At 40.9% G+C, this 26,190-nt stretch overlaps 1 protein-coding gene across 1 annotated transcript in view; it reads right to left on the bottom strand.

Annotated features, from left to right (window-relative positions):
- Nucleotides 1-25,715, bottom strand: part of TDRD3 (tudor domain containing 3) — a 210,516-nt gene extending 184,801 nt beyond the window's left edge. The window contains exon 1 of the mRNA XM_055426003.2: nt 25,529-25,715. Coding sequence (XP_055281978.2) covers nt 25,529-25,569 — 41 coding nt within the window. The 5' untranslated portion in view covers nt 25,570-25,715. The remainder of the gene's footprint in view (nt 1-25,528) is intronic.
- Between the last annotated feature and the right edge of the window lie 475 nt (nt 25,716-26,190).

Genomic DNA, 26,190 nt, shown 5'->3' with positions numbered 1-26,190 from the left:
GTCCCCTTCTCCTCCTGCCCTCAATCTTTCCTAGCATCAGGGTCTTTTCTAATGAGTCAGTTCTTCTCTAATGAGTCAGTGGCCAAAGTATTGGAGCCTCAGCTTCAGCATCAGTTCTTCTAACGAATATTCAGGACCGATTTCCTTTAGGATGGACTCGCTGGATATCCTTGCAGTCCAAATGACTCTCAAGAGTCTTCTCCAACATCACAGTTCAAAAGCATCAATTCTTCAGTGCTCAGCTTTCTTCATAGTCCAACTCTCACCTCCATGCTTGACTATTGGAAAAACCACAGTTTTTACTAGATGGACCTTTGTTGGAAAGAAATGTCTCCACTTTTTAACACATACAGATTTCTCAGGAGGCAGGTCAGGTGGTCTGGGATTCCCACCTCTTGAAGAATTTTCCAGTTTGTTGTGATCTACACAGTCAAAGTTTTTGGTGTAAATAGTAAAGCAAAAGTAGATGTTTTTCAGCTTGCACATCTGGAAGTTAACGGTTCACAGACTGTTGAAGCCTGGCTTGGAGAATTTTGAGCAATTATATTGTCCCATAAATTTACATATTACATAGCTGGATCCAAACATTTAATTTTTGAGGACTCCCACTTTCCCTTAAATGAAATCCTTATTTACAAAAATATAAGGCAAATTGCTATTGATGAGATGTTGTTGAGCTATTATTGTTCAGTCGCTCAGTCATGTCCAACTCTTTACAACTACAGCCCACCAGGCTCCTCTGTCCATGGGATTCTCCAGGCAAAAATACTGGGGTGGGTTACCATTTCCTCCTCCAGAGGATCTTCCCAACCCAGGAACTGCACCCATGTCTCCTGCATTGCAGGCAGATTTTTTACTGCTGAGCCACCTACTAAATTAATATCCATAATAAGAGACTGCATATTGACAATCTTCTCTCTCAAACATCTATTCTTCCTTTATAAATGAAATAATATTACATGAAATACTCTATCTGTACCATTGTATCTTTTATCTTACAACATAAATATTATAAAATTACCAAATGATAAGAATATACTTTATTATGAAATTAAAAATCCTTAAAACATATAGATTTTTGTCTTTATCAAAGGACCCCTTTTAGAGACTATGTAAGGTATTCTAAAATAAAACAATTTTTCCTAAAAGTAAAACAACATCATGTGAAATGCTGGGCTGGATGAATCACAAGCTGGAATCAAGATTGCAGGGAGAAATATCAATAACCTCAGATACACAGATGACAACACCCTAGTGTCAGAAAGTGAAGAAGAACTAAAGAGCTTCTCAATGAAGATGAAAGAGGAGAGTGAAAAAGCTGGCTTAAAACTCAACATTCAAAGAACTAAGATCATGGAATCCGGTCCCATCACTTTATGGCAAACAGATGGGGAAAAAATGGAAACAGTGACATATTTTATTTTCTAGGGCTCCAAAATCACTGTAGATGGTAACTGCAGCCATTAAATTAAAAGATGCTTGCTCCTTGGAAGAAACATGACCAATCTAGACAGCATATTAAAAAGAACAAACATCACTTTGCCAACAAAGGTCTACCTAGTAAAAGCTATGGTTTTCCCAGTACTCATGTACAGGTGTGAAAGTTGGACCATAAAGAAGGCTGAACGCCAAAGAATTAACACTTTTGAACTGTGGTGCTGGAGAAGACTCTTGAGAGTCCCTTGGACTGCAAGGAGGGCAAACGAATCAATACTAAAGGAACTCAACCCTGAATACTCATTGGAAGGACTGATGCCTAAACTGAAGCTCCAATACTTTGGCCACCTGATGCAAAGAGCCAACTCATTGGAAAAAACTCTGATGCTGGGAAAGATTGAGGGCAGGAGGAGGAGACAAAAGACGATGAGATGGTTAGATGGCATCATCGACTCAATGGACATGAGTTTGAACAAGCTCCAGGAAATGGTGAAGGACAGGGAAGCTTGGTGTGCTGCAATCCATGGGGTCGCAGAGTCAGACACAATTGAGAGACTGAACAATTAACAACACAGTATCAGAAATCCATATATGTACAGTTCTCACTGATAACACTAAGTTCTGAGAGTCCAGCCCTAATACATAATAGGAAGAACTGCAAGTATTTAATAAGCATTCATAATACAACAAGCAATGTTCTTTAAAACTGTGTGTGTGTTCACTCACCAATCCTCATAATTATGCTACAGGGTCAGTGCCACAGCTGGCACCATGTAACAGATGAGAAAACTGAGGCAGCAAGCAGTTAATCAAGGTTACAGCTACTCAGTGGCAGGGCCAGGACACACCCTGCCTCAAGAGACTAGGACTTCAGAACCCATGCTCTTAAACACCAACCATACCACTTCACTGCCGAGGAACAGAGAGTTCAATCCCTTGTTGGAAAACTAAGATCCCACAAGCCATGCAGCACAGCCCCAAAAAGTATAAATCTAATGGAAGATCAAGGGTACACAGTAGTGTTTTTGTAACTTTGTTTCCTCAGTAATTCCTCATGATAAACCAGTTTTGTGATATAATTCTAATTAATTCAGTTAATTAATAATTCTAATATAGACTTTTAACTATTCAAAACCATGTAATTTGATCATCTCAGTTTCAAACATAAATTGGTTCAAGCTTGCAAACATGTACCTAGGCAGTACTTTCACAATTCAGACTTTCTGCTGACCTATTAATTTAAGGTACTTAGAGGGGAAAAATTGGTGCCACAGGACAATACAAGGCAGGTCAAAACAACAAAAAGCACGCTGAATATAACAAAAACATTTAGTCAAACATTAGGCTATTTTCCACTTTAAAAGTAAGCATCTTCAATACATAAAAATATACAATCATACATTTTTAAAATACACTCTTGCCTAAAGAATTAAAGCATTACCAATAACTATAAATAATTCGATTTACACATGAACGTTACTGTGATAAGGTAAAGCCAATTTAAAAGACCACCAACAGTCCAATCCAACTTTATTTTTCATAAAAATATGTTGAGGCAAGAATAATTTAAACCATGTCAAGCAATGTTAGCTAATATGATAATGACACAGGTACGTCTCGTAACAAACTGTAAACTTAGTTCATTCAGTTCAGTTCCTGTTAGTTGATAAATAAAAGTATAAGAAAGTTACAGAATACATTTGAAAGGTATTTCATAACAAACATGATCATCCTTCTTTGACATACCATAAGAGGTACTAGCAACATGATTAAACCAGGAAGGCTTACAATACCCTTTTATAAGCAAATATAATTTTGTCTTTGGTAGAAAACTGAATGAGTGTAAGTGCAGCAAAAAGCAGCTAAGTATGTTTACCAACAAAGTTAAGAGTTACATTAGGTGATCACTTTGTAACAAGGATGTAAAGAAAGACATAAACAAGGGCACTGAAATTTCACAGTACTGGCATAGCAATTAACTGCTGCTGCTGCTAAGTCACTTCAGTCATGTCCGACTCTGTGTGACCCCATAGACGGAAGCCCACCAGGCTCCCCCATCCCTGGGATTCTCCAGGCAAGAACACTGGAATGGGTTGCCATTTCCTTCTCCAATGAGTGAAAGTAAAACGTGAAAGTGAAGTCGCTCAGTCGTGTCCGACCCTTAGCAACCCCATGGACTGCAGCCTACCAGGCTCCTCCATCCATGGGATTTTCTAGGCAAGAGTACTGGAGTGGCTTGCCATTGCCTTCTCCATAGCAATTAACTAGATATATATATAATACTTTTATTATTTATCAATTTTTAATTATTGAAGGAACACCTAGTTAATATATATGCTCATAAGGACTGCTAGTATATGTGTAACTAATTATATGAACAAGGGAAAAAATAGTAAAAAACAAAGAAAATAATCACAACCAGAAAAATCAAGACAAAAAAATTCATCAGGGGCAACCAAAATAAGGAAATATTACATCCCAATCCTGTAAAACTTCAAAATGTAGCAAGGAAAGAAGATTCTGATGAGGCCTGGGTACTAGTCTACCCCAAAGTGAAAGTGAAGTCGTGTCCAACTCTGTGCCACCCCATGGACTGTAGCCTCCTCCATCCAAGGGATTTTCCAGGCAAGAATACTGGAGTGGGTTGCCATTTCCTTCTCCAGATCTTCCCAACCCAGGGATGAAACCCGGGTCTCCCGCATTGCGGGCAGACGCTTTACCATCTGAGTCACCAGGGAAGTCTACCCCAACCCTCCCCCAAAAGCTCAACTGAGGAAAGAAGTCAAAAAACACAACCCTGAAGAAATCTCATTATTACTCATAATTAAGAGTAGCACAGACTGAGGACTCAGCAGGCAACGGAAAAAAGATCACGGTAAACCCATAGGACTAGGAGTCTCAGGCTCCCAGCTCAGGCAGAAAGGGCCGCTGAAACAGGATACTGAGAAGAGGCCATTTCACGTGCTTTGCATTCCAACTAGTAACATATACATGGTCCTCTTCCCTGTTCATAATTTAAATAATAAAAGAGCAACGTGTGCTTGGTGGACTGGGAGCCTATGCCAGTCCTTACTAGGGAAGTGCCTTTGCCTCATCAAAGGCCCTAGAATAAATTACAATCTCGTCATCGTAACACCTTGCTAACCAGGGACCTGGAGCTAACAACTAATTCTAAAATATCAAAAAGACAAATAAAAATTAGTAGCATATCTCATAAAATATCAAATGTATGGGGAAATAATTAGGACCTAGGACAAACATATACTAACTTAATGAGCTTCTTGGAGAAGGCAATGGCAACCCACTCCAGTACTCTTGCCTGGAAAATCCTATGGACGGAGGAGCCTGGTAGGCTGCAGTCCATGGGGTCGCTAAGAGTCAGACACGACTAAGCGACTTCACTTTCACTTTTTACTTTCATGCATTGGAGAAGGAAATGGCAACCCACTCCAGTGTTCTTGCCTGGAGAATCCCAGGGACAGAGGAGCCTGGTGGGCTGCCGTCTACGGGGTTGTTTAGAGTCGGACACAACTGAAGTGACTTAGCAGCAGCAGCAATGAGCTTCTGAAAACAGTTTCTATTAATATTACTTTGAAAGAGAACGTGTCAAAGCCCCTACAGACACAGTTGGTTGTCCCAAGCAAAGACATGTTATCAACGTATTTCAAACTTTACTTCTAACTAAATACAAATACATACTTGTAAGTATATATTTTTATATTCAGTTAGAAGTAAGTATCAATAGAGAAATACTTGTGTAACAGATCATTGCCTGTATTCCTGTGGAGATTACATTTGTCATAAAAGTGCTAGGCCTGTTTTTTTCATTTTACAACATTCATTTCAAAAATTACAATTTTCTAGTCTACAAAAAGCTTGAAGAAATTTAATGTCCCTGGAAAGCACAAAAACAATATGATGAAAGATACCAAGAATAATTAAGGTGATGCTAACATTCATTCCGCAAGCATTTAAGTGCCCACTGTATACCTTCATTTCAGTTCAGTCGCTCAGTCGTGTCCGACTCTTTGCGACCCCATGAATCACAGCATGCCAGGCCTCCCTGTCCATCACCAACTCCCAGAGTTCACTCAAACTCAAGTCCATCGAGTCGGTGATGCCATCCAGCCATCTCATTCTCTGTCATCCCCTTCTCCTGCTGCCCCCAATCCCTCCCAGCATCAGAGTCTTTTCCAGTGAGTCAACTCATCGCATAAGGTGGCCAAAGTATTGGAGTTTCAGCTTTAGCATCAGTCCTTCCAATGAACACCCAGGACTGATCTCCTTTAGAATGGACTGGTTGGATCTCCTTGCAGTCCAAGGGACTCTCAAGAGTCTTCTCCAACACCACAGTTCAAAAGCATCAATTCTTCTGCACTCAGCTTTCTTCACAGTCGAACTCTCACATCCATACATGACCACGGGAAAAACCATAACCTTGACTAGACAGACCTTTGTTGGCAAAGTAATGTCTCTGCTTTTTAATATGCTATCTAGGTTGGTCACCCTGCTAAATGCTAGGAATACTACAGAAATATGAATAGACTTGATCCTCCCCTCACAGGAGCTTACAAAACAACAACTCAAACTATTTCAACTAATTAGAAAAGCTAAATATTCATTTAGTTTAACTCTAAAATCAGAATATATTTAAGAGCAAAAGGTAAAATTATTTCATTAACTTTATCATGATTATCTCTCTCTCAAAACAATACTTGAACAGAATCAATTCCAATATTCATTATAAAATGTTGGGTAAATTTATTTAGCAACTTTTCCCATCAATATTCATGTTTCCTATTTCATATCAGATATTTTTCAAATTTCTCGAGGTCCTGCTTAGAAATTTAGCAAAATAAAAATGTTCTTCCTTAACATCTTCACTTTATATTCATGATAGATTGTCTTCTGAAAAGCTGCAACTGAGTTTTATTTGCATTTTATTTTTAAATGAGTTTTGGGGGATTTGGGAAGAATTTTTTTAAACGACCTTCAGATAACTTAAATTTATAAAGTATGTCTTAAAAACTGCTCTGAAACTATAATACCAGCAAGTCAATAAACTAATGCTAAGCTAATCAAATAATCTCGTCACAGAACTCTTAGAGATTATATCCATTTTCTCTTCTTAGAAAAGTCAATGACTTCATATGCTTTTCCCCCCTCTGACTGCTCCTTAAAGGCTTATTTTCTAAAAATGCTGAAATTCCTCACTGCTTGAAACTAGCCTCTTCCTACTCAAAGACTGGTCTTTAGATCATAGATCACTGTTGTCTTACAGAAATATAATGCAAGTCACATACGTAATTTGAAATTTTCTAGTAACCACATTTTAAAAAGTAAAGAGAAATAGGTAAAAATAATATTGATATTAATAATATATTTAACACAATATATTGAAAATATTTCAATATTCAAACAATATAAAAAATGGAGATTTTTACATTCCATTTTTGTACTGGCTTTCAAACTCAGTGTGTATTTTATCTTCACATCATCTGAATTTGGACTAGACCCATTTCAAATGTTCAGCAACCATGCACGGCTAACGTCTGCTATATTGGACAGTGCAGCCTGGATCTCATCCATGCACTGTTTCACCATGAAGTAGACTCAGATGACCACAAATGTATATCTTTAACTCAGTCTTCTCTTCTGAGTTCAAGATTAGTATTTCCTAATGTCCAACTGGCATCTTATTTTAGATGATTCAAAGGCACCTCACACTCAAATAACGTCCAACTTCAATTCATGATTCATCCCTCAAAAATGTGGTCCTCTTCTAACAGTTCCTATCTAACTGTGCTGTATTCAATTCAGGTATACAAGCCACAAATCAAGAAATTAAACCCTTGACACTTCCTTTTCTCTCACTCTCATATCCAATTCATCAAAAAGTTCTGTTCATTTTACCCCATAAATATCTCTCAAATCAATCTACTGCCCTTTATCTCAGTCATCACCACCATTCTATTTACTCCTGCCTAGCTCCAATCCATTTTCTTCAATGCAAGGATACCTCAAAACATAATGAAGATGTGGTCCCTACTTCAACCCTCCCTTCACCTAATGAAACTTTTCAACTGATGTCTGTTGCTTAAAAATAAAAACAGAACTTACAGTGACCTGCGAGGCCCAAGATACATGATCCAGTCCCTAGGTATCTATCTCCCAGCCCAATCTCACTACACCACCTCTCTGTCTCACCCCCACTAATACCAGTACCTTATTCCTTAGTACTAAATCATACTCCCTACTGTCATATAATCTGTGCTAATGCTGCTTTCCCCTTCAGTTCAGTTCAGTCACTCAGTCGTGTTCAACTCTTTGCAACCCCATGGACTGCAGCACGCCAGGCCTTCCTGTCCATCACCAACTCCTGGAGCTTGCTCAAACTCATGTCCATCAAGTCAGTGACGCCATCTAACCATCTCATCCTCTGTCGTCCCCTTCTCCTCCCGCCTTCAGTCTTTCCCAGCATCAGGGTCTTTCTTCTTATCAGGTGGCCAAAGTATTGGAGCTTCAACTTCAGCATCAGTCCTTCCAATGAATATTTAGAACTGATCTCCTTTAGGATGGACTAGTTGGATCTCCCTGCAGTCCAAGGGACTCTCAATAGTCTTCTCCAACACCACAGTTCAAAAGAATCAATTCCTCAGCGCTCAGCCTTCTTTATGATCCAACTCTCACATCCATACATGACTACTGGAAAACCATAGCTTTGACTAGACGGACCTTGTCAGCAAAGTAATGTCTCTGCTTTTGAATATGCTGTCTAAGTAGGTCATAGCTTTTCTTCCAAGGAGCAAGCGTCTTTTAATTTCACGGCTGTGCTCACTATCTGCAGTGATTTTGGAGCCCAAGAAAATAAAGTCTGTCACTGTTTCCATTGTTTCCCCATCTATTTGCCATGAACTGAACTTGGTCAAATTCCCACTTATCAGGTCTCAGGGAAGCATGCTCGGATCACCATGAAGACACCAAATTTCACTTTTATGGAACCATGTCCTTTCTCCTCTCTAGTATATTCTAAAAATGCAATATGTTTGAATATGCAGTTAATGGATTTCTTCCCATAAAACTACATCTGATTATACTATCACAGGAAAGTGCCTGCCACAACAAGATGTTCAACAATTATTTGTTAAATGAGTACATCAAGGAATCTGCCTTGTTTTTGTTCCCAAAGACTAGATATCATATTGAGTTGCCATATAAAACACACCCTCCTTATATATCACATCACTAGTTCTGGAAAACCTTTCAGAATTTCTAAGTGTGGGTTAACTGTTCTCAACAACACCCTGGAAGCAAAATACCAGGGTATAACATGTTCAGATTCTGTCCTGTATATCATTCTAACAACAAACACAGTGCCTTGTGTAGAAGAGGCATAAATATTTACTACTTGTATTTCAGTATACACACTACTATTGTTGTTCAGTCGCTAAGTCGTGTCTGACTCTTTTGCAGCCTCAGGGACTACAACCTGCCAGGGTCCTCTGCCCATCGGATTTCCCAGGCAAGAACACTGGAGTGGGTTGCCATTTCCTTCTCCAACACAGTACTACATATCTCCCTGCGTTAATGCATAAATTTACTTATTGTTATAAAGATGTCATACCTTCAGTAGCACTATACTGAGATTAAAGTAGCTACTGTCTCCACATAAAAGAGTGTAAAACTGAAAAATGCATGAGCAGTGCTCACATACGTCACACCCATGAGCACAGGTATAACCCATGCAGGGGTTACAGTACTAAGGCACATGTAGGCTCTGTCCAGCCCTAGAGCATAATGTGGTTCTTTCCTCTTTCTCTACATGACCGATGTGCTTCTTTTCTGCTATGAGTATCTCTGATTTACTTTATTATTTTATCACCACACACTTCTCCTACTCTCTTCTCTGCTTTTGTCATTTTATGACTTCACAAATGTTCTCAAACTTTATGTGAAAAATTTTGCATTGCTAAATGTGCAGTCTGCCTATTCTAAAAATTATACAGAAGTAAACTGTTCTTCAGCTAGTTTCAGATCCTATACCTTTCAAAAAGTCAGAATTTCTAGACAGACAGGACTTAACATGATAAGTCAAGATGCCAATATTCTTCTTTTGTCAAAAAGAGATGGCATAAGCCAAAACAAGATATAGTTCTATTTTTATGGTTCTTAAATGTTACTATGCAATTTTTACTTGATCTAGCAAATGCTGCTGCATGAGGAGAAAATTATTTTCAACTTGTTGAGGTAGCAAGTTTCTTTTTATACCCCTTTTATCCTTGAGGCAGTCAAGTCTACAGGCAGTTGAAACTAGATTTACAGGTTATTCACCAAAAAAATTACTGCAAATAGCACCTGAAAACCTGAAACCTTAAGTAGTTTAACAGAATACACAGTCATTTTTGGCATTTTACAGTATCAACAGAAGCAACCAGGTAATATATGGTAATACATATTTTGAGACAGAAGGTCAACAACACTTGTTACATTTTGACATTATAATTTCACAAACAACATAAACCAAAGACACAGCCTCTGAGCCTCCTCCATCAGAGAGGGCAGACAGAAAAAGCAAGAAGAACAACAATTCCACAGCAACTAAAACAAAATCCCATTAAAGAAAATTAATCAGCATGAAAAAGCGGAAAGTTACATCCCAGATGAAGTAAAGTGAAAGTCACTCAGTCGTGTTCCACTCTTTGCGACCCCATGGACAATACAAGTCCACGGAATTCTCCAGACCAGAATACTGGAGGGGGTAGCCTTTCCCTTCTCCAGGAGATCTTCCCAACCCCAGCTATCGAACCCAGGTCTCCCATATTGCAGGCAGATTCTTTACCAGCTGAGCCACAAGTGAAGTCCAAGAATACTGGAGTGGGTAGCCTATCCCTTCTCCAGCGCATCTTCCTGATCCAGGAATCGAACCTGGGTCTCCTCATTGCAGGTGGATTCTTTACCAACTGAGCTATCAGGGCTTCCCAGATGAAGGAACAGATAATGAAGTTGAGACAGGCAACCTTCCAGAAAAAGAATTCAGAATAACAATAGTGAATATGATTTATGATCTCGGAAAAAGAAAGGAAGCAAAGACTGAGACAATGTAAGAAATGTTTACCAAAGACCTACAAGAACTAAAGAACAGAGATGAATAATACACTAGAAGGAATTCAAAGCAGAATAACTGAGGCAGAAGCACAGATAAATAACCCAGAGGACAGACTGGTGGAAATCACTGCCACAGAATAGAATACAGAAAAAAGAATGAAAAGAGATGAAGACAGCCTAAGAGACCTCTTGGACAACATTAACCGCATGAACATTCACATTATAGGGGTCCCAGGAGAAGAAGAAAGAGAGAAAGGACCTGAGAAAATGTTTAAGGAGATAATAGCTGAAAAATTCCCTAACATGGGAAAGAAAATTATCAACCAAGTCCAGGAAGCACAGAGAGTGGGAATGATAAACCCAAGGAAGAACACACCAAGACACACAGTAATAAAACTGATAAAAATTAAAGACAGATATAAAATATTAAAAGTAACAAGGGAAAAACGACAAATAACATATAAGGGAACTCCCAAAAGGCTATCAGCGGACTTCTCAACAGAAAACTCTACAAGTCAGAAGGGAACCACATGACATATTTATAAAGTGATGAGAGGGAAGAACCTACAATCAAGAATGCTCTACCCAGTAAGACTCTCCTTCAGATTTGATGGAGAAATCAAGTTTTCTAGACAAGCAAACGTTTAAGAGAATTCAGCACCACCAAACCAGCTTTAAAACAAATGCTAAAGGAACTTCTCTAGGCAGAAAACAGGAGAGGGAAAAGCCCAACCTACAGAGTGAAGTTGCTAAGTCGTGTCTGACTCTTTGCAACTCCATGGACTATACAGTCCACAGAATTCTCCAGGCCAGGATACTGGAGTGTGTAGCCTTTCCCTTCTCCAAGGGATCTTCCCAACCCCAGGGATCAAACCCAGGTCTCCTGCATTGCAGGCGGATTCTTTACCAGCTAAGCCACACGGGAAGCCCAAGAATATTGGAGTGGGTAGACTATCCCTTCTCCAGCAGATCTTCCCAAACCAGGAATAGAATGTGGGTCTCCTGTATTGCAGGCAGATTCTTTACCAACTGAGTTATCAGGGAAGCCCCACCTACAAAAAATAAACCCAAAACAATTTAAAAAATAGCAATAGGATCATCAGTTCAGTTAAGTTCAGTCACTCAGTCGTGTCAGACTCTTTGCAACCCCATGGACTGCAGCACACGAGGCCTCCCTGTCCATGACCAACTGCCGGAGCCTACTCAAACTCATGTCCATTGAGTTGGTGACACCATCCAACCATCTCATCCTCTGTTGTCGCCTTCTCCTCCAGCCTTCAATCCTTCCCAGCATCAGGGAAAACAGGATCATACATATTGATAATTACCTTAAATGTAAATGGATTAAATGCACCAACCAAAAAACATAGACTGGCTGAGCAAATGAAAACATGGGCATGTATGTTGCTTAACCCCCCAAACTATATGTAATTATTTTATATCATTAGGTTAATCACATTCCCATTATGGCCTGCAACGGTAATAATCTTTTACTTTTGTCTGGCTATTGACTGTGGGCTTTCCTGGTGGCTCAGATGGTAAAGCATCTGCCTGAAATGTGGAAGAACCAGGGTCGATCCCTGGATTGGGAAGATCTCCTGAAGAAGGAAATGGCAACCCACTCCAATACTCTTGGAATTGGAAAATTCCATGGACAGAGGAGCCTGGTGGGCTACAGTCCATGGGGTTGAAAAGAGCAAGACCGAGACACAACTGAGCAACTTCACTTTCACTTTCACTATTGATTGTAAAAACTGATAAACATCTTTTACTATTGTGATTTGAAGAAGGAAATGGCAACCCACTCCAGTATCCTTGCCTGGAAAATGCCACGGACAGAGCCTGCTGGCTACAGTCCATGGGGTCGCAAAGACTCGGGCATGACTGAGCAACTAACACTTCACTATTGTGATTATGTAATATTACTCACTTAATACCATTGCATCATGATTGGTTAACAGGAAAATTATAGAATTCTGTATCACCAAAACTACCATTTAATAGAAAAATCTGTAATCAGTTTTTAAAATCCAGATGTATATCAGAATTATCTTGGACCATTTTGAAAAATACAAATGTCCACGTATTGCTTTGTTTTTCCCCTGAGAGCTCCAGATATGTTTCTGCTGAGCAGCCACATTTAAAAATAACTGGACAATATGAGGATCTTTTATCTAGTTTGTTTCACTTTTTCTATTTCATATCCAGTGCTTCCATTTCATTCCGTTTATGTTTTTTAGTTTCTCCACCTCTTTTTTTTTTTAGGTTATTTCCCATGTCTTTATCAAGCACAGTAGAAAATCTTTTGCATACATACATATATACATATATAAATAATATGTATTATATTTTAGAAAACTTATGAATTTCCACCTAACTAAAAAAATGTATGACATTTTGACTCCACTTATTTTACTTAGTATGAATAGAATGCTAGATTTCTAATTTAACAAAACAGATAAGCAACAAGGAACAAAGACTTATTATATAGCTCCAGGAACTATAGTCGATATTTTTAAAAAAATTTATAGTGGAAAATAATTTCAAAAATAACACATGTATATGTATAAATAAATCACACAGAAAAAAGAATTCTACTTTTGAAATTTAGTAATGTTTATCTTTATGCCAGTTTTTTCTAAATGTCTTATGGACCTCTAATAACAACATATGAGATACAAAATTTTTAAGTATATTTGTATAGGATATGATTCATATAAATTAAATATAAATATATTAAATGTACATTATTAATGACATCATTCAAGATGCTCCTATTCTTATTTTTTCTGGATCTGACAAAATATTCTCAGACAAATGCTGATTTGTCTACAATTATATATTTTTCTCCCTTATATTTCTTATGTATCTTTGTTATTAAGGTGCCTAATGGTTTATGATGTCTACCTCCTATGTGAACGGCACCTATCACGAAAAATATTCATCTTTTTAAAAAATGATATTTTATACAGATTTAAAAAATGGCCTGGGTGTTCATTGGAAGGACTGATGCTAAAGCTGAAACTCCAATACTTTGGCCACCTCATGCGACGAGTTGACTCACTGGAAAAGACTCTGATGCTGGGAAAGGTTGGGGGCGGGAGGAGAAGGGGACGACAGAGAATGAGATGGCTAGATGGCATCACCGACTCTGTAGACATGAGTTTGAGTGAACTCCGGGAGTTGGTGATGGACAGGGAAGCCTGGCGTGCTGTGATTCATGGGGTCGCAGAGAGTAGGACACGACTGAGCGACTGAACTGAACTGAACTGAATGATGAAATATTTTAAAATTTAAGAAAAGAAAAAAAAATTCCTGTACTAAGCATACAAACTTATAAAGAACTATCAAAATTCTTTACAGAGACACCTATGTCTAAGAGCTATGCTGGAACAATGCTGTACTGTGCTTAGTCACTCAGGGCTGTCTGACTCTCTGCAATCCCAAGAACTGCCAGGCTCCTCTGTCCATGGGATTCTCTAGGCAAGAATACTGGAGTGGGTTGTCATGCCCTCCTCCAGGGGATCTTCCCATCCCAGGGATCAAACCCAGGTCTCCCACTTTGCAGACAGATTCTTTACCATCTAAGCCACCAAAGCACGAGGGACCAAAACTTATGATACCCTTTGCATAAACTCTTTTGCTTGACCATTATCAAGAGTACATTATATGCAGATATAGTTATTTTTATGATGCTACAAAGATCATTCCTGACTTGAAAATTGAGCTCATTCACCAGCAATCTCCTGGGAAGTAGGTGGGTCTCTCAGAAAAAAGACTCTGCACATGGACATCACCAGATGGTCAACACCGAAATCAGATTGATTATATTCTTTGCAGCCAAAGATGGAGAAGCTCTATACAGTCAGCAAAAACAAGACCAGGAGCTGACTGTGGCTCAGATCATGAACTCCTTATTGCCAAATTCAGACGTAAAAAGTAGAGAAAACCACTAGACCATTCAGGTATGACCTAAATTAAATCCCTTATGATTATACAGTAGAAGTGAGAAATATATTTAAGGGACTAGATCTGATAGAGTGCCTAATGAACTATGGGCGGAGATTCGTGACATTCTACAGGAGACAGGGACCAAGACCATTCTCACGGAAAAGAAATGCAAAAAAGCAAACTGGCTGTCTGGGGAGGCCTTACAAATAGCTGTGAGAAGAGAAGAAAAAGCAAAGGAGAAAAGCAAAGATATACCCATTTGAATGCAGAGTTCCAAAGAATAGCAAGGAGAGATAAGAAAGCCTTCCTCAGTGATCAATACAAAGAAATAGAGGAAAACAACAGAATAGGAAAAACAAGAGATCTCTTCAAGAAAATTAGAGATTCCAAGGGAATATTTCATGCAAAGATGGGCTCGATAAAGGACAGAAATGGTATGGACCTAACAGAAGCAGAAGATATTAAGAAGAGGTGGCAGGAATACACAGAAGAACTGTACAAAAAAGATCTTCACGACCAAGATAGTCACGATAACGTGATCACTGACATAGAGCCAGACATCTTGGAATGTGAAGTCAAGTGGGCCTTAGAAAGCATCACGACGAACAAAGCTAGTGCAGGTGATGGAATTCCAGTTGAGCTAGTTCAAATCCTGAAAGATGATGCTGTGAAAGTGCTGCAGTCAATATGCCAGCAAATTCGGAAAACTCAGCAGTGGCCACAGGACTGGAAAAAGGTCAGTTTTCATTCCAATCCCAAAGAAAGGCAATGCCAAAGAATGCTCAAACTACCGCACAATTGCACTCATCTCACACGCTAGTAAAGTCATGCTCAAAATTCTCCAAGCCAGGCTTCAGCAATACGTGAACTGTGAACTTCCAGTTGTTCAAGCTGGTTTTAGAAAAGGCAGAGGCACCAGAGATCAAATTGCCAACATCCACTGGATCATCGAAAAAGCAAGAGGGTTCCAGGAAAACATCTATTTCTGCTTTATTGACTATGCCAAAGCCTTTGACTGTGTGGATCACAATAAACTGTGAAAAATTTTGAAGAAAGATGGGAATATCAGACCACCTGACCTGCCTCTTGAGAAATCTGTATGCAGGTCAGGAAGCAACAGTTACAACTGGACATGGAAGAACAGAGTGGTTCCGAATAGGAACAGGAGTACATCAAGGCTGTATATTGTCACCCTGATTATTTAACTTATATGCAGAGTACATCATGAGAAACACTGGTCTGGAAGAAGCACAAGCTGGAATCAAGATTGCCGGGAGAAATATCAATAACCTCAGATATGCAGATGACACCACCCTTATGGCAGAAAGGGAAGAGGAAGTAAAAAGCCTCTTGATGAAAGTAAAAGAGAAGAGTGAAAACATTGGCTTAAACCTCAAGATTCAGAAAACGAAGATCATGGCATCTGGTCCCATCACTTCATGGGAAATAGATGGGGACACAGTGTCAGACTTTATTTTGGGGGGCTCCAAAATCACTGCAGATGGTGACTGCAGCCATGAAATTAAAAGACGCTTACTCCTTGGAAGGAAAGTTATGACCAACCTAAACAGCATATTAAAAAGCAGAGACATTACTTTGCCAACAAAGGTCCGTCTAGTCAAAGCTATGGTTCCCCAGTGGTCATGTATGGATGTAAGAGTTGGACTGTGAAGAAAGCCAATCGCCGAAAAATTGACGCTTTTGAACTGTGGTGTTGGAGAAGATTCTTGAGAGTCCCTTGTACTACAAGGAGATCCAACCAGTCCATCCTAGAGGAGATCAGTCCTGGGTGTTCACTGGAAAGACTGATGCTAAAGCTGAAACTCCAATACTTTGGCCACCTCATGTGAAGAGTTGACTCAATGGAAAAGTCTCTGACGCTGGGACCAGGAGACGGAGATGACAGAGGATGAGATGGCTGGATGGCATTACCGACTTGATGCATGAGTTTGGGTGAACTCCGGGAGTTGGTGATGGACTGGGAGGGCTGGCATGCTGCCATTCATGGGGTCGCAAGAGTCGGAAACAACTGAGCAACTGAACTGAACTCAGGAAAAAATAAAACTACAAACAAGAAAAATACAAGGGTAGCTACTGAACAAGAATCTGACTTCTTTGGTCTTAATATGCTTTGGAGGAAATTTCTAAGTGATAAGATGTAAAAGGAAGCTCTCAATCTGTGGATAGGTCAAAAGCTAGGAATTCCAGCAAAATGTCCTGAAATTGTTCCACCGCTTCACTCTTTGGAGCAGCTATCTCAAAGCAACACAAGGAATAATAGAGCAGGCTTCTCAACACATGAGAGTCTTTCCTTTATAATCTATACTGACATTGTGCTTTTTTTCCTCTACTTATCCCATAAATAAATACTCTCCTCTAGTATTGTCTTGGGAAAGACATTTATACTTACAGCCTTTCTTATTCAAAGGTGAAATCAAGGGAATGAGGTCCGGTATACCCTTGGGTCAGAGGATATCAGTTTGAAGTAACCAAGTAACCAGTAACCAAGGTGAGAGAACTCCAAAAGGGAAGTGAAATTCAAGGGGGTCAAGATAAGAAGATGACCTTTGTATTCATCCTCTTTTCCCTCCAACTCTGCCCTACACAAACAAAACACCTCAAAGCACAACCAAGTTAAACTTTAGATGTTAGAAACATGGGGTTTCGAAGAAAATACGCTTTTTTTCAGAATAAAACGGAAACACATTATTTCTAATGATTATTTATGGTGTTTTGAACTAAAAACTGCTGGATAAGTCAAATATATGAAAATAGTGCCTTACTTTTTCAGATATTCTTAGATTCCAAAACACAGAATTCACCAGATTTTTACATAAATCCAATCAGTAATTTATACGCAGGTCAGGAAGCAACAGTTAGAACTGGTCATGGAACAACAGACTGGTTCCAAATAGGAAAAGGAGTACGTCAAGGCTGTATACTGTCACTCTGCTTATTTAATTTGTATGCAGAGTACATCATGAGGAACGCTGGGCTGGATGAAGCACAAGCTGGAATCAAGACTGCCAGGAGAAATATTAATAACCTCAGATATGCAGATAACACCACCCTTATGACAGAAAGCGAAGAGGAACTAAAAAGCCTCTTCATGAAAGTGAAAAAGGAGAGTGAAAAAGTTGGCTTGAAGCTCAACATTCAGAAAACTAAGATCATGGCATCTGGTCCCATCATTTCATGGGAAATAGATGGGGAAACAGTGGAAACAGTGTCATAGTTTATTTCTTTGGACTCCAAAATCACTGCAGATGCTGACTGCAGCCATGATATTAAAAGATGCTTACTCCTTGGAAGGAAAGTTATGACCAACCTAGATAGCACATTAAACAGCAGAGACATTACTTTGCCAACAAAGGTCCATCTAGTCAAAGCTATGGTTTCCCAGTGGTCATGTATGGATGTGAGAGTTGGACTGTGAAGAAAGCTGATCGCCGAAGAATTGATGCTTTTCAACTGTGGTGTTGGAGAAGACTCTTGAGAGTCCCTTGGACTGCAAGGAGATCCAACCAGTCCATTCTAAAGGAGATCAATTCTGGGTATTCATTGGAAGGACTGATGCTAAGGCTGAAACTCCAATACTTTGGCCACCTCAGGCGAAAAGTTGACTCACTGGAAAAGACTCTGATGCTGGGAGGGATTGGAGGCAGAAGGAGAAGGGGACGACAGAGAATGAGATGGCTGGATGGCATCACCAACTCGATGGAGGTGAGTTTGAGTGAACTCCAGGAACTGGTGATGGACAGGGAGGCCAGGCGTGCTGTGATTCATGGGGTCACAAAGAGTCGGACACGACTGGGCGACTGAACTGAACTGACTGAATCAGTAATTAGGTGAACCACCAAAAGGTAGTTGGTGATGGACAGGGAGGCCTGGCGTTCTGTGATTTATGGGGTCGCAGAGAGTCAGACACAACTGAGAACTGAACTGAACCAAAAGGTAAAGGTTTCTTTGATTTCAACAGCATCACTCCTCAGAATAAGCATCAATCTTTCCAAGAGAAGAAAGCAAATTTACATATCAAAAAATGGCTAAATCCAATTCTCAATTTTAAAATGTGTTCTATTTGATCAACAATTTAAATTAAATGTGCTCACCAGGACTTAATGAAAATTAGTACTGAATATTTATTCCAGATATTTGGGCTCTATTCTTCATTCTGTCCCTTATATCTCTGAGCAAATTACTGATGCCAGTGTTTCAACTTCCTGATCTGCACACTGAAGGAGTTAAGCTATACAATTACTAATTCTATATAAAAAGAAAAAATACCTTTTTCCAAAATAAATAAAGATGATTATATTCCCTTAACGTGTTTCTATTAAAAAAAAAATGTTCTCATGAATGAGAAAACTTGAGTTCTAGTTTTCACTTCAAGGTTTAGCTTTGTGATCCTGACCAGACTTTTTAAACTTTTCTCACTTTATACAGTTCAATTTGGTTTTTGTCCCCAATAAATACATTATTCTGTTAATTTTAAAAAAAGAAAAATCTGAAAGGCTGATTCTTTCTTTAAAAAATAAGCCAAAAGTTAGGTGAAAGTGAAAGTCGCTAAGTCATGTCTGACTCTTTGCAACCCCATCGACTATACAGACCATGGAATTCTCCAGTCCAGAATACTGGAGTGGGCAGCCTTTCCCATCTCCAAGGGATCTTCCCAACCCAGGGATCAAACACAGGTCTCCCACATAGAAGGCAGATTCTTTACCAGCTGAGCAAAGAGAAGCCCAAGAACACTGGAGTGGGTAGCCTATCCTTTCTCCAGCATATCTTCCTAACACAGGAATTGAACCAGGGTCTCCTGCATTGCAGATGGATTCTTTACCAACTGAGCTATCAATGAAGCCCATAACATACCTACCATAAAAGGTAGGTAGGAGTACATAAGTCTCCCTTAAGGAAATCTCAAGAGAAACAAAGAGATGTAAATCAGTCCATTCAGACAAAGTCAGTCAAATGTCCTCTCTCAGTACTTGTTCTATGAATATAACTAAGCATTACAGAACACCAAGGTACAATTTCACAGTATTCCAGGTCTATGCCCCAACCACTAATGTTGAAGAAGGTGAACAGTTCTGTGATGAACTACAAGACCTTCTAGAACTAATACCAAAAAAAGATGTCCTTTTCATCATAGGGGACTGGAATGCAAAAGTAGGAAGAGATACCTGGAGTAACAGACAAGTTTGGCCTTGGAGTACAGAATGAAGCACAGCAAAGGCTAATAGAGTTAGCTAAGAGAATGCACTGGTCATAGCAAACACCCTCTTCCAACAACACAAGAGTCGATGCTACATGTAGACATCACTAAACCAGACTAATTATATTCTTTGCAGCCACAATGAAGAAGCTCTATACAGTCAGCAAAAACAAGAACAGGAGCAGACTGTGGCTCAGATAATGAACTCCTTATTGCAAATTTCAGACTTAAGTAGGGAAAACCACTATACTACTCAGGTATGACCTAAATCAAATCCCTTATGGTTACACAGTGGAAGTGACAAATAGATTCAAGGGATCAGATCTGATAAGAGTACCTGAAGAACTATGGTCAGAGGCAGTGATCAAGACAATCCCCAAAATAAAGAAATGCAAAAAGGCAAAATGGTTGTCTGAGAAGGCTTTACAAATAGCTGAGAAAAGAAGAGAAGCTAAAGGCAAGGAGAAAAGGAAAGATATACACATCTGAATGCAGAGTTTCAAAGAACAGCAAGGAGAGATAAGAAAGCCTTCCTAAGTGATCAACGCAAAGAAACTAAGAGGAAAACAACAGAATGGGAAAGACTAGAGATCTCTTCAAGAAAATTAGATACCAAGGTAACATTCCATGCAAAGATGGGAAAAATAAAGGACAGAAATGATATGGACCTAACAGAAGCAGAAGATATTAAGAGGTGGCAAGAATACACAGACTATACAAAAATGATCTTACTGACAAAGATAACCATGATGGTGTGCTCACTCGCATAGAGCCAGACATTCTGTAGTGTGAAGTCAAGTGGGCCTTAGGAAGAATCACTACGAACAAAGTAAGTGGAGGTGATGGAATTCCAACTGAGTTATTTCAAATCCTGAAAGATGATGCTGTGAAAGTGCTGCACTCAATGTCAGCAAATTTGGAAAATTCAGCAGTGGCCACAGGACTGGAAAGGGTCAGTTTTCACTCCAATCCCAAAGAAAGGCAATGCCAAAGAATGTTCAAACTACTACACAATTGCACTCACTTCACAATCTAGCAAAGTAATGTTCAATATTCTCCAAGCCAGGCTTCAGCAATACATGAACCATGAACTTCCAGATGTTCAAGCTGATTTTAGAAAAGGCAGAGGAACCAGAGATCAAATTGCCAACATCCACTGGATCATCGAAAAAACAAGAGAGTTCCAGAAAAACATCTATTTCCATTTATTTGCCTACACTAAAGCCTTTGAATGTGTGGATCACAATAAACTGTGGAAAATTCTCAAAGAGATGGGAGTACCAGACCACCTTCCCTGTCTCTTGAAAAATCTGTATGCAAGTCAAGAAGCAACAGTTAGAACTGGACATGGAACAACAGACTGGTTCCAAATTGGGTAGAAGTATGTCAAGGCTGTCTACTGTCACCGTGCTTATTTAAGTTATATGCAGAGTTCAGTTCAGTTGCTCAGTTGTGTCCAACTCTCTGTGACCCCATGAATCACAGCACACCAGGCCTCCCTGTCCATCACCAACTCCCGGAGTTCACTCAAACTCATGTCCACAGAGTCGGTGATGCCATCCAGCCATCTCATTCTCTGTCGTCCCTGTCTCCTCCCGCCCCCAATCCCTCCCAGCATCAGAGACTTTTCCAGTGAATCAACTCGTCTCATGAGGTGGTCAAAGTATTGCAGTTTCAGCTTTAGCATCAGTCCTTCCAATGAACACCCAGGATTGATCTCCTCTAGAATGGACTGGTTAGATCTCCTTGCAGTACAAGGGACTCTCAAGAGTCTTCTCCAGCACCACAGTTCAAAAGCATCAATTCTTCAGCCATCAGCCTTCTTCACAGTCCAACTCTCACATCCATACATGACCACGGGAAAAACCATAGCCTTGACTAGACGGACCTTGGTTGGCAAAGTCCCTGCTTTTTAATATACTATCTAGATTGATCATAACTTTCCTTCCAAGGAGTAAGCGTCTTTTAATTTCATGGCTGCAATCAGCATCTGCAGTGATTTTGGAGCCCAAAAAAATAAAATCTGACACTGTCTCCACTGTTTTTCCATCTATTTCCCATGAAGGGATGGGACCAGATGCCATGATCTTTGTTTTCTGAATGTTGAGCTTCCAGACAACCTTTTCACTCTCCTCTTTCACTTTCATCAAGAGGCTTTTGAGTTCCTCTTCACTTTCTGCCAGAAGGGTGGTGTCATCTGCATATCTGAGGTTATTGATACTTCTCCCAGCAATCTTGATTCCAGCTTGTGCTTCTTCCAGCCCAGCGTTCCTCATGATGTACTCTTAATATAAGTTAAATATGCAGGGTGACAATATACAGACTTGACGTACTCCTTTTCCTATTTGGAACCAGTCTGTAAAATGCCGGGCTGGAAGAAGCACAAGCTGGCATCTAGATTGACAGGAGAAATATCAATAACCTCAGATATGCAGATGACACCACTCTTATGGCAGAAAGCAAAGAGGAACTAAAGAGCCTCTTTTTGAAAGTGAAAGAGGAGAGAGAAAAAGCTGGCTTAAAACTCAACACTCAAAAAACTAAAATCATGGCATCCAGCCCCATCACTTCATGGCAAATAGATGGGGAAGCAGCGGCAAAAGTGACAGACTTTATTTTCTTGGGCTCCAAAATCACTGCGGACGGTGACTGCAGCCATGAAACTAAAAGACGCTTTCTCCTTGGAAGGAAAACTATGACGAACCTAGACAGCATATTAAAAAGCAGAGACATTTCTTTGCCAACAAAGGTCCATCTAGTAAAAACTATGGTTTTTCCAATAGTCATGCATGGATGTGAGAGCTGGACTATAAAGAAAGCAGATCGCCGAAGAATTGATGCTTTTGAACTGTGGTGTTGGTGAAGACTCTTGAGAGTCCCTTGGACTGCAAGGAGATCCAACCAGTCCATCCTAAAGGAAATCAGTCCTGAATATTCATTGGAAGGACTGATGCTGAGGTTGAAACTCCAGTACTCTGGCCACTTGATGTGAAGAGTGGACTAACTGGAAAACACCCTGATGCTGGGAAAGACTGAAGACAGAAGGAGAAGGAGACGGCAGAAGATGAGATGGTTGGATGGCATCACCGAATGGATGGACACGAGTTTGAGCAAGCTCCAAGAGTTGGTGATGGACAGAGAAGCTTGGTGTGCTGCAGTCCATGGGGTCCCAAAGAGTCGGACATGACTGAGCGACTTAAATCAACTGAAGGTACAATTTCATGCAACATTTAAACATAGTGACTATACTGGAGTAGTTCCTGGAAGTTTTAAGTTCAAATCAGCAAAACTTAGCACTTTCTGCGCTACTGGCCACTAAGGAAAAAAAAATTATTGTAATCTGCCAGGGTGGCTGCTATTGGGAGTTTTACTTTAAAATACTGGCTTTTTGTGGGAATTATAATGAAGATTGAGGGCTTAAAAGAAAAAAAAAATGTGCTTAAAAAAAATAATATAAACTGGAATAACAGACCAGTCTATACAGACCATCTGCACCTCCTGAAGATCACAATTTCAGAAACATAAACTACTCAGCACTACACACTTCTCAAACCTACTATTTTAGATGAGGCTGACAGAATAGATAATAATAGTTAGCATCTACTTCTTTTGAGGTCCTACAAGTAATTAAGTGAATAGACTGAGCACTAAAAAAAAAAAAAAAAATGGATTTTTGTCAGTTACAATAACAGAGAATCACAAGAGTCATAAGAAACTCGAGATGTCAGAAGTGGAATGAGTTGGTAAAAGTAGCTCTATTGTCAGAAATTCTCCTTCTAGTACTCTTCTCCACATATACCTTTAATAAATTTCTACTTAAACATAAGATCTAACACATGCCAACTATAAGCCTAAGACATCCTCCTGTCTTCTTCACAAGTCTCATGAGTTCAAAACTCATCAGGAATCACCCCCAAACTCGTAGAAAGATAGTCTTATTAGCCTCACCTATTATTTCTGCCTTTATGAATCCCTGCCATTTAAAAGCAGCAGTTTGGAGTAAGAAACATGTTAAAGAGAAAATTTGCAACATAAAGTGGCAAATGTCACAAAATAACATTACTGAGGATTTATTATAAAATAAAGACAAGAAAAATGCTAAGCTGGGGTAGAGACCCTGGTTAGAGAATTTTGATCGGCAGGGGCACTGTTATCCAAGGTCAATTTTACCAGATTTTACTAAGAAACTACAATGTTTCCCGACATTCCAGATATACAGAAACATAAAATGGTGTTTAACCACATTTAAGGATCTTAGTTAAGAGTCCAAAGAACAATTTAGTATGTGTTTGGAACCAAAATAAAGACACTAGTCTTTCTGACACGGGTGGGATCATCATGCTGGATAGCAGACAAAAGACTGTAAATGAATTCATACAACTAGTTTGAAGAACTAAGGCTCACTAAGAATGGGGGGGGGGGGCAACTCAGAAGAGTGATACAAGATTATTCAAGACAACACTGTGAGGTGAAGAATCTGAATGTATAAAGTTAAAACAAAAGTAAAACTGAAAAGGTGACTTTTTAAAACTACAGTATGTTACGATAATGGTGTTTTATGCAAAAGCTGTAAAAACAGGAACAGTTAAAAGCACGAGTTGGAACCAGTCCCCTGTCCTCAGCATTCAACTCTTAATCACTTTCCAGTAACGTCATTTTTTTTTTTTAGGTTACTTAACAATTCTGTTTTCTGTACACCTCTAAAATGAGATATCTGTGGAGCCAAGAGCAGCGTCTTCAAAACACAGGTGTTATAGTACTCTAACCAAATATTTTATTCATAAAATCAAATCCATCCTTTAGACACTCATAGGCTGCACAATCTGGCCACAAACTTTTAAGGTCTTACTCTTCATTGGACACCTTTCTACTTCCAGGAACCATGAGGATTTAATGTCAGTACTGTAAACCAATAAGCTCTTTCCTACCTCCTTGCCTTAGCTCCAGCGGCTCTGTATCCAGAAAGCCTTTTCCTCACCAGCCTTCCAAGTCCACTTCTCTAGAAAATTAACTTTCCTTCTTCTCCAATTCCACACCACATTTGCCTGCACCTCTGAACAGTTTGCCACAATTCCCCGTTTGTGTGTTTCAATGGCTCCTTCTCTTAGCGCTCAGACAGACAGCAGGAGCAAATCTTTTTCAACCTCCTTGCCACCTTTCATCCCAGACAGTGCCTATGCAGGCCTGGGAAAGCATTAGGAAATTAAGCTATACGTTTATAACCCTCATGGCCGAAGTTCCAGAAACTGCTTACTTTCGTATATTTTGTTTGTTTGTTTTCATCCTAAAATCTTGACATAAAGCGTCCTTAAAAATCAGAACACCGTCATCCTTTCAAGAAAAGTTCGAGGGAGCATCCATCCAAGTCTCCAGTGCGGGCATTCTCAGCCTCAGAAGTTGTGTGCGCCGCAGAGGATGGCCCCCGCTCCGTGCTGTACTTGGGAATGAGCGGGCGCGGGCACGGGCCCGGCGCTCGCCCTGCTCCGCCGCGCCCTGACGCCTGCCCTCGCCTACCCTCGTCCCGCCGCGGCGGCGCCGTGGGAGCCCCCGGGCCCGCACCGCCGCCCGCCCCGCGACCCCGGCCTCCCTGCGGCCCGCCGCCCGCCTTCCGGGGCCCAGGCCGCGCCGCCGCCTCGCAAGGGAGCCGGGGGACTCGCTCGGCTCCGCGCGGCGCCGGGGGCGGAGCCGGCCGGGGGGCGCCGGGAGAGGCCGGGGCGGGCGGCGGCCTCCGCCTACCCCGACAGGCACCCAGCGCCCCCGGCCCCGGCCCCGGCCACCTCGGCCCGGCCCGCACCCGCGCCCGGGAGACCCGCCACTTACCAACCCGCTCGGGATAGCGCCGCTCCGGGAGCCTCGGCCATGGTAGCTGCTTAGGCCGGGGTGCTGGGGGGCTCGGCTAGGGGGCTGGGGGAGGCCTGCTACTTGAGACCCCCCCAGAAAAAGAAAGAAAAAGAAAAAAGAAAAGAAAAAAACTCCTCCGGTCGCCTCTGCGACTGGGCATGCTCAGTGCGGCGGGCGCTTCCGCGTGCGGGTTCCGCTCGCCGCGTTTTCCGAGCGGCCGCGGGGGCCGGCCCGGCGTACGGCTGCGAGCCCGTCGCGCTCCGGGGGCGACGGCGCGCGGAGGACGGCCCGGGGCCGGCCTCGCGGCGGAGGCTGAGGGCCGGCTGCGCGTCGCCGGGGTCACTTTCCCGAGCCTCACGCCGTGGACACCCTGGGGCGGTCCTCTGTGCGGCAGAAAGGAAGCCTGCGTTCCCAGCGCGCACAGGCGGCCGCCTCCCGAGTGCAGAGCTGAGGCGCTCAGCGGCGGGAAGGCGCTGCCAGCTAAGCTCTGAGGCGAGGGACGGTGTTCCCGGCCCACTCTACAAGGCAGCAAAGCTACTTTCTTATAACAGTTCCTTCCCCTTTTCCATCTGCCCGGGTGCAGAGAAAAAAATATCGAATTTTTCCGACTCCCCAGAGTCAAATCGGACTGCCCAGGTCCC

Source organism: Moschus berezovskii, chromosome 13 (genome assembly GCF_049115385.1).
Source record: "Moschus berezovskii isolate FMDL1 chromosome 13, NW_MosBer_1.0, whole genome shotgun sequence".
Classification (NCBI taxonomy): Eukaryota; Metazoa; Chordata; class Mammalia; order Artiodactyla; family Moschidae; genus Moschus; species Moschus berezovskii.
The sequence above is the reverse complement of the archived record's forward strand: the minus strand, read 5'-3'. Positions and strand labels throughout refer to the sequence as shown.